The sequence below is a fragment of the Saccostrea echinata genome, unplaced genomic scaffold (assembly GCF_033153115.1).
Source record: "Saccostrea echinata isolate AGI-Se365-2 ecotype Australia unplaced genomic scaffold, CSIRO_AGI_Sech_v1 ptg000054l, whole genome shotgun sequence".
NCBI classification, from domain to species: Eukaryota; Metazoa; Mollusca; class Bivalvia; order Ostreida; family Ostreidae; genus Saccostrea; species Saccostrea echinata.
The window spans coordinates 65,028,160-65,038,587 of NW_026889803.1; the positions used below are offsets into that span (position 1 = coordinate 65,028,160).

A 10,428-nucleotide genomic window follows, 5' to 3' on the forward strand; every position below is an offset into this window, starting at 1 on the left:
TAAAATAGTGGGAATTGTCCCAACTCATATAGAACAATATTAGATGATTTTCTATGAACACCCAGAATGTCTTTAAATATCTGGAGTTGTATTTTTTTCAAATGGGAAATGATCTGAGGATAATAAATCACATTTGTAGTCTGCAATCCAAATTTCAGAACCGTAAGTTAAGATTGGAGTTATCATAGATCTAAAAAGTTTTAATATTGTCTCAACAGAAAAAATTATATTACGGTAGCTGGAAAATTAGTTTTTATAGCATAATAGACCTTCTAAAAGCTCTTTCTGACAGCTGATCTCCTGAGAATCAGATTTAAAATATTGTTTTCATTTCTGAAGGATATCTGAATATCTTATGGTTAATTAACTTTATTTAATTTAACCTTTGAATTAAAGTTCAAATTTATGATCATATAATCGATTGTATGCTACTGATTCAATTTGATAATTGATAGTAAATTTTGCAACACTGTGTTTATCCTCAGCAGCACTACACTGGCTGCAATGAACTTGAAAAATGTTTGTGTGTGTAATAAAATCATGGAATTTAAGCTGCTTTCCTCCATTAGTACTTCATACATGTTGTAAGACTCTTCTTTCCAAGGAATGAATAGACTGCATGAAGATTATTTTATGTCATGTAATCTTGTAAAGTTATGGTTTTGTTTGGCAAACTCCAGACATACTGGTGTTTTATTGGCATTTTATATTTTGATTATTGACATGTAGAAGCACCATTTTTAGCTTACCTGAGCCAAAGGATTAAGTGGCTTTTTCTGATCACATTTTGTTCGGCATCCATCTCTGTGTAAACTTTTCACATTTTCGACTTCTTCACAAGAACGACCAGGCAATATCAAACAAACTTGCCACAAAGTATCTTTGGGTAAAGGGGATCAAGTTTTTTAAATGAAGGGCCACACCTTTTTCCAAGGGGAGATAATTATGAATTAGTGAAAAATTATTGGTATCTCTTAAAAATCTTCTTCTCAAGAACAACTTGGTCTAGTGGAGTTCCAATCATTGTTTATAATCAAAAATCAGTCGATTGTTGGCATAATCCAAGCACTCGATTACAAAATATTTATTATGATTAATCAGTTTATTTTTTTTTTACAAGCGCAATAGTTTTTAAGCAAAATATTCCAACCGTGACTCATCTGTTAACTTATTTGTGTATGGTGATGGTTCAGACGAACAGACAATTGTATCCATACCCGGGTAACAAAGCAATTTCCAGGATATGGATGTACTTTGGGTTCTACAAAATGAATGAAGGACCAGCTGGACCACCACAGAAAGAAGTCATTTACCCATTTTTACCATTTAATTAACTAAATTGATAGACTATGTAAATGTCCGATTATAATCAATAATTAGTTAGTTACTGTACAGTAACTGATCATCGATTATGAAATTCTTACTGATTCTCATCACTATCTTGGCCAGAAAAGATGAAACTTATGTGGAAACACCATCAGGTAGTGTAGATTCAAATTTGTTCAAATCATGACCCCTGGGGATAGGTTTTGCATGGCCACAATTGACAGTCATAGTTTTACATAGGAATACATAGGAAAAATCCTTAAAAATCTTCTTCTCAAGAACACCAACGCCATAAATGGTCATAACTACATGTATATGGATTATGGAACAGGGTTCGACACTAACGGTAGCCCGCTAGCCCGGGACAACTGAAAATTGAGGTCGGGCTACTTAACATGACTTCGAGCTTGTCCTGCAGGGCTACTGCAATTTAATACCAAACACTCACTTGGAGCAAGTGTAAACGTTTGTTACAGTCCTTCAGGGTATTCCGAATCACCCCGCGATTCTCGGTAATTTACTTTATCGCTGTACCTCACACGACACATCCACACGTGTGACAACCAACCAGTTATTAAAAGCTTGGTATAATATTCTTATCAGATACAAAAAAAAAATTAAGAGGTGAACATCATGGTTAATTTAAAAATTAGCAATATAATTCATTAACTTATCCTTATTGAAGAAATATTCGTGTTGGAAACATTGCATGATTTTCTCATCGATGTCGTAGTATTGTTGGTGGGTGAAACATGATGTATTAGGAATTAACAGATTGATAGAATGGCAATTTTACATGTAATACTTTATGTTTTTGATATCTTAACTAAACATTATCAAATTAGTTTAATTCATCTTCATACATTTTTAAGGTCTTCCGTTTCCAACGGAAGACCTTCTACTGATTCTGATGGTTAAGATTATTCTTATTATTCTTTTTTTTTTTTTTCCTAGACGCCAACTTTGAAGCTTCATATCTTCCTCATTTCTGAACGGATTTTGTTCAAATTTTCAGAGCTTTTAGACTTTACTAAACACTCTCAGAATATTGTAATACAATTCGGAAATTACCTTCTGTTCACGAGTTATTCCCCTTTGATTGAAATTTTTATGCCTCTGGTTTCCAGACAAAGGCTCTGAAACTGTAATAATTGGAGCACAAAACCCTTTGAAATTGAAAAGAAGAAGCATTGAAGTTGTGCACATCGTTTTTTGTTTTTTGATTTTTGCATTAAAAATGGCACTAGAGAGGGGTCAAAAGTTAGAACGCGGAAAAGAGCAAAAATTTTGACATATTTTCCTTTATATCTTTAAAACTAAAAATATTTTGTTAAAACATGTAGTATAAAAGTTGTGCATAATAGCAAGAGCTTTCATTTGATATCATTTAAAAGGGGCTGGCCCCTATAATTAGGGATCTAGAGCCCTTGAAAGTTTTCGCTTTATAACTCAGAAACGGTAAATATTTCGATATGGCTTTCGGAATTAAAGTTGTTCTTTAACACCTTATTAATCTCATACAAATGTTGTTTTGTTCGAGTATTGCGTAATATGTCGTAATATGTAGGTAAAAAGCAGGTCCCGTAAACAGGTAAGCGTTTTCAATCGGGAAGTAAATCAGAACTCTTCATGTGTATAACTTTAACAAACTTGCAATAAATTATATACCCTACTGTATTTTATGCTAATTTTCTTCTAAATAAGGTTTTAAACGTGTTCTGTGGTTCACTCATAAATTATTTTTTACAACTTTCTTTTCTTTTTTAATTTAGATTTAAAGGGAACACGTCTTCAAATAAAGGAAGGAATTAAATGTATCTATTAATTATTCGATGCTTAAAGTTTAATATTACTTATATTAAACTTTAAGCATCGAATAATTAATGAACATTAACTGTACGCATTTTACCAGTTTACGTTCTCCATGTTCACCTCGATGTTATGGTTATGTAACACAACCCGCGATCCCACGTTGCCGAGGTCACCAGTGTACCAGCCACCTGCGGTCATAAAGCCATGTAAACAAAACAAACATCTGAGAAGACAAATCCATTGTGTAGAAACAACGATTAATGAAACATTATGTTTTTTTTTATTTATATCGAATCTTTAAGATAACTTAATCTCATCTTTGATTTAATCTTTACGAATTTTAATCGCTTTCATCGACCTGGTCACTGTTGACACAACAATACGATTAAAAAAAAATATTTCTCTATCCCGTGTTATAGTATATTATTTCAATTGTAATTGAAAAGATGCTACGGCAAAGAATTGTATTTAGTGATACTTGTGTAAAGTATAATTTTTACTATCAGTCTCTTGTTTCTTCATTTAATTTTTCATTTAATATTAAATAAACTATATACATAAAATAATACTTTTAAACAAACAATAATTCACGCCTTCTTACAGCAGACAGTTTATATTCCGCTCTGTCTCTGTGTTTAACTTCAAAATTTGTAACCCACTCGTCGTTCACACGTGGCCGCAGAGATTAGCGAGCCGCGGTCATATCGGTGTTAAAAATTTAATGCAATGTGTACTCATAGCGATTAATGGAAAATTGTACATGTGTTTGAAATCATTTCAAATCTTAAATATTATTTAATTTCACTCTATCTCACGCTTATTTTTATCATTATCTTATCCGCCTGTGTATTTATTCATTTTAAGTTTTATGCATTTTAATTGCCGACTTAACCACTAGGTTTGCAACAATTTATTTTTCTGTTTCATGTTTTAAACTGCATGTACACATGCATAATAATTGTAAGTGGAGGTGACGTTTTCAATTCTCGGGAAAATCGAAAATTAAATTAATCACTTCTGAGTTTGCATTATTTGCTACCAAACTTACAATTGTATTGTACAGAATGATATACTTATGCATTTCTTTTATTTCGTCGAATAAACAGAATATCCCAATACACGATTTTACGGATACATGCTTGTAAGTACATGCAGTTTTACATGGAAGAGCGCCCAAAGTAAATACATCCTGAGCTTTCAGAAAATACATGCTTGTGTACAAAGCAAACGGGTAATTCACAGATAAGGAAAAACAGAAAAAAAACACATCTCCATAAATTAAATACACGATCGCAATGATGTTTTGGTTGATCAGCATACGGTTTTTTATCCTGCGTCCATGCATTTCGACTATACGGAAAAAAGATCCGATTCGGTAAAATTATAGCAAACGTGGTTGAAAATTGTCGGACTTTTTATCCAAATTAAAAATGTGTTGGTCCTTTGAATGGCAATATATCCGAATAGTAATTAAACAGCCTATCAAATATATCACGGCGTCCATATAAGGGTGAAACTTTGTTTGGTAAATAAAGTGGTTCTTACAAATATGTCACAAATCTTAAACATCTAATTTAAATAATTATTTAATTTATCTAACAAATACTAATTTGGTTCTAAGAAAGCCACGCAGTTGTATACAAATATTCCAAAATAATCTTTCATGTTTAATGGACTGACAGGTGATCAAATTTCCTCTCATTACGATACGTACCCCCCCCCCCCCTTTAAAGAATACGATGTTTTTCTTTAGAGCCGAAAATGTCAATCGGTTGGTTTGTTCAGGTACGTATACATATATAGGTGAGGGCTCGTGTTGAATTCCGAGAGATATCCACAACCTATTTTAATGTAAACCAATAAACATACGCGACATTTGTTATTCGCGAATCGTCAAATGAATGAAAAACAAGGTCTGCAACGATTAATATCTGTGACTAAGCTTTCCTATTTTATAAACTTTTTAAGGTCTTTTATTTTATTTTAAAACTTAAAAAATGTAACGATTTAATGTGTTCATTGGAGTGGTCAATTGAGCGTCGAAGTGTTTACTAATAGTTTCTTTGGGTGAGGGGAGTTACCATTTTCGGTTTTTGCATTTGATTTCCGGAATTTTGCATTGCACTTTCGACAATTAATAAATTTCACTTTTAACATTTATTATTTTCATTCCTGATTTTTGACTATATTTCCAGAATTTAATGTTAACAAAATAGATGGAATTAAAATTTTGATAGGATATAAATGGCGAATGGCTGAAAATTTATACATTTTATAATGTACATGGTACTTACGGCCTTTGAGCAATAAGGGATGGAAATCGGAGAAAATGATCAGCATTCCACAGGTGAAATGTTAACGAAAAATGTACTTTTTCTTTGTGGAAAAGAGTGAAAGAGAATAATCTAAATGTGGATACTACACTCTCTTTATTTGATACATATGTAGGTTCTGTTCTTCATTATGGATGTGAGATGTGGGGATTTCATAAAGCCCCACATGTTGAGCAAGTACATATTAACTTTTTGAAGAAAATTATGTCGCTTCGAAAATCTACAAATAACTTAATGGTTTATTTCGAATTTGGTAGATGCCCAATGTATGTTCAAAGAAAACTTCGAATTCTGAATTATTGGTGTAATTTGCTCAATACAAATAATTACATTCTGCGGACATGTTATAAACATATGTGAGTATGAAGAACAACAGGGAAATTGTACAAACTGGTTAAATGCAGTTAGAAAGCGTTTTTAAAACGCTATTTGGTTTGAGTAATAAAATCCTTTAAAAAGAATATTGATGACTACCCTAACTCATCTGGAAAATCTGCAGCAAAATTTAAAATTCTAATGAATCGATTTCGACTTCTTTATCAAAATTTTTGCCGAACTTTTCCGTAGACCTCTGGCTTTTCCCTTTAATTCTGTAACACTCGGAACTCGAGAGTTACCCGCTAGGTGTCGTTTCTGCATCACTTCCGTATAATTTCTACTTTGATATTTCCAAATCTTACATTTCTTACGTTTGACGATGAATACTCGGATTATTGTGGAATGCATAGGCAATTAAATAGCACGATTAAAGACCAAAAATATCTACCGAAACAAGATATAATAACATATTTTGGTGACATGTGGTAGGTATATGATATTTTAGGCCCGATATCCAAGAGAGGTCCAGTGTTAACAAAATAAATGGAAGTGACTTACCTTCTCTATTTCATAATACCGCGGGTATGATTTTTGAATAAAACGTTAATTCTACGGTAATTTTTGATTTTTCATATGGAATACATTGTAAATGTGTACTAAAAGATTAATTTATGGAAAAAGACGAATAAAAATATTCTTGGACCCCGGGGTGTATTGGGTGTATATGGGGGGGGGGGTTCCTGTCCACAAGCACCTGTGCAACATTCAAGCTTAAAAGACCATTCAAACAATATATACAAATTAGGAACAGTGCAAATCTTTTGAAATCAGAGGTAGAATCAAGTGCCATGGATCTGTCATGTTGTAAATTTTGAACTTACCTGTTGTCAGTAAATACAAAATTTACATGTCATGTTGTAAATTTTGTATTTACTGCCACCCGGTAAATTCAAAATTTATAGCATGAGATCACTCATGCTAGCACTTACCCCGACACGAGACCTTATACGGTCTCATCCAAAGGACCGATCTCCACGTTTTACTACTTATCCAAACTGAGCATAAAACATTCTCAATGAATTTTTAAATCATTGTGTTGAACCTAACAAATTATTCCGACTCGCTGTATGGTCTGAAAAAACATGGCTGAACTTATCCATTCAGAAACTCAGACTGGGATTGCTCTTAACCAGTGTGTGTTATGGTCTTGATGCAAGGTCATTTGGTCGAGTCAAGGTCACTGACAGAGAAACTGTAATTTCGCTACCGTATTTGTACTAGTGAAACATTGCTGGTATCATGCAGAGTGTGACATGGCCTTGACTCAAGTTCAAGGTCACTAAGGATAAGATGTTTTGACTGTATGTATGGACTAAAAGAACATGGCGTGTCACTAGCTGTGAACTTTTAAAGTCGGTAACACACAGATTGGGTTTTATGACGAGAGTGTGACATGGCTTGTCATTTTGGTCATTTGGAATGTTCAAGGTCACGTACATTCCTTTACAGTTTTTCCTAGCGAAATATAAGTTGCTTCCCCTTACAAGATTGCTTACATGTATAACTTTAGAATGTTGCATGACCTTGACTCAAGGTCACTTCTTCCTTCCGCAGCTCAAACGGAAGACCTATTCGTTGCTTTGCAACGAGCTCGCTCTAGTTATTATCATATTATTTTTTGTAGCCTACGAGGAGTATGAGTATAGGAGTATTCATATTTCATTTTCCTTGTTAATTGTTTTGCATTGAAATAAAACTTCACAATATTTTTTTTTAAATGAAATAATTACATGTATATTAACTGAACAACGTTTTACAATCAAGTAATTTCTGTGGCCATTACTTTGTTGGAAATTGCTATTCTGCATGATACGCTTCTGGCAACGCTATTTTGCAACAGTGCATGCATAAGGGGGGGTGTAATTAACTTGAATTAAAATCAACAAGTAAAAATCAATAAGTGGATTATTCTTTTTATTTTTGGAGATTTTTCTTAAACAATACCAAATAAAAAATCACAATGTTATTTTCTTGTCGTTTTCTACCTGTTTTCTTTGTGATGCAAAATACCCCAAAGTGACCCGCAATACATGTACACTAAAAAGGTGCAGTAAATATTAAGTTCACTGTATCAAAGATGGACTTGCCTTGAAATGTAGATCTGATTTCTCATATACCTGACTTTTCTTTAATACCAAATAACCAGTTATAATTCTTTAATCAGAATGTTTGCAGTCAAAATATAAAAGGTGATTCAGAATATCCTAAATGACTGTACAGTAATATTATGTGGAATAAACGTCTTTGGTTCGGTCATGAAATGACATATAATTTTACCCCAAAATATAGCCAGAATGCTGGATTTGGCATCTCAATTTTTAAAATTGATCCAGCAGGAGGGGGAACCCCCTCCTGCACCTACCCCCCTCGTCGCTTCTTTGGCTGCTGGACAACTAATTCATGATCAGGGCTAGTAGAAATTAGAAATCCCTAGCCCAGCAGGTGACTGTGGTTTTAAAGTTAGTATCGATCCCTGTGGAAGCAACCTCAGGTAGTGTAGATTCCAGTTGTTCACATCATGATCCCAGGGATAGGGCGGGGCCACAATAGAAGATTAAACTTATTAGAAAATATCTTTAAAAATCTTCCAAAGCTATGATTGGTCAAAGAAATAGGGAAGAAATTCCAGCATCCTCAGATAGTGTAGATTCAAGTTTGTTCAAAGAAGTAGGTTAGGACCACTTCAATATTTAAACTTTTCAATACTGAACTGATTTCTGCTTTTTTCTAGCCAAAGCGCTCAGGTGAGTGTTGTGGCCCATGTTCCTCTTATTTAAGATAATAATCTTTATCAGCAACTTTTAGTCAAGACATTGAATTTAAAATTATAGCTCACCACTGGATCATCAGCAACAAATTTGAATTCATTTAAGTCACAGATTTAAAAGACCCCAAGCATTATTTGAACATTTTTACAGCCATTGACTTTAACCTTTAAAAGATGAAATCTTAAAATTCTTTAGACATGAGCACCAATATAATTTACTAGTTTGAATTCACTCCCATCACTATTGCTCAGACATAATTTTATAACGGACAAATGAACAGACAGACACAGTGGTTGTAAAATGGCGGTGGTAAGAGGTAAATCATAGGCATGAGTTCTATGTTTTATACAGTCTGTCATGGACAGAAATTGAAAATTATAATCATTTCACGGTGAAATACTGATTTGTCAAGACGCAAATCAACATGATTTAGAGCCTTGTTTTTCTTGTTCCCAAATGAAAATTTTGTTTACAGATTCTTTGATTACATGTATATTCTAATCTTATTTTATTTAATTAATTTTCTTACTGATAATTTAAAGTTTTGTTAATCAGTATGCCTCGGTTGAAATTCATGTACAAGCAACTTTTTATGTATCAGAACAAATACTTTTTAAAGTTAATTATGCTGTTACAAATGAAACAAATAGATAGTTACCGTATATACTATAAGTCGGTCCGCTTATAAGTTGGTTGTATTTTTTGAGGTTATTTTGGAGGGATTTGCCATTGACCCGCTTATAAGTCGGTACAACTTTTTGCCAGAGTCAGTTTGCATTTTCAAATTAATGCTCTAATGTTTAAACCTGGTTTCGATTAATATTTTTAGAAATGACGCCGATATTTAAATTTAAATCATTAAGAAAAATACATAATGCACACTTAAGATAAAGATAAAGTTATTAAAATATGTAAAAACTTGTACTTTATGTATAATCTTAGAATACATAATTGATATGATATATTCCAGACTTTGTTCAACGATAATCATTGGAAATGTTTATGAAATACTACATTTTGCCGTCCAGAAAAATACTAACCTTTTTATGACTCGCCTTTAAGTCGGACATAGAGTATAGGACTAAAATTTAACTCCCAAAAGACCGACTTATAGGCGAGTATATACGGTATATATACAATTTAAGCTTTCTTTACATGTTCATTAGATTGAATGTGAATTTTAATATCAGTTTTAGGTTCCATATTTCTGATCAGATCTGCCCACCATATTTACTCAATCTTAGTCCTGTCAAAGTGTTATTGGGATCTTTGATTAACTGCCAACTCCCTTGTGTAAATTCTTTATGGAGGTACCTGGTTTGCTCCTAGATAAGACATGTAAAGATTGGGGTGTATAAGCATTTTCTGGAGGAATTTATAACCCCTCCCCACTACTTAGGAATGTTCCAGACAAACACCAGTATGTTTGTAGACTCATTGAGAAATGTCCCCCTTTGATTGGCATTGATTTGACTCAAACTTAAGTAATCTGTTGTAACTTTTTACCTCAATATATACCACGTAAGTAGGTAAACAGATCCAGAATTAGTGATAGAATATTAAGTGGAGGTGTAAGATTGTAGGTGGTTATAAACGAGAGCTTGCGTGAGAATTGAGGTTAAGGTGTTGGCCTATGAAATTAATTGCCAGACCATATTTGTACCGTATGAGACAGATTTAGGAAATTGTATGATACATTCATTAAAGTTAATGTCATTTGATTTTATGAAAAGTGCATAGAGGACATGCTCATGAATAAAACATGTATATTTTTAGATTCAAATCCAAAAAAGATCTGTGGTCTTGCATAT

At 33.0% G+C, this 10,428-nt stretch overlaps 1 protein-coding gene across 4 annotated transcripts in view; it reads left to right on the forward strand.

Moving 5' to 3' along the window:
* Nucleotides 1-10,428, forward strand: part of LOC133206403 (transcription initiation factor TFIID subunit 10-like) — a 29,086-nt gene that overhangs the window by 7,225 nt on the left and 11,433 nt on the right. The window contains exon 1 of one of the 4 annotated variants that reach the window (XM_061342368.1): nt 9,907-9,955. The exons of 2 other annotated variants lie outside the window; for them this stretch is intronic. In XM_061342368.1, coding sequence (XP_061198352.1) covers nt 9,922-9,955 — 34 coding nt within the window. In that variant the 5' untranslated portion in view covers nt 9,907-9,921. Of the gene's footprint in view, nt 1-9,906; nt 9,956-10,006; nt 10,038-10,428 lie in introns of those variants that run through there. One more of the 4 variants, XM_061342370.1, reaches the window with a different exon arrangement.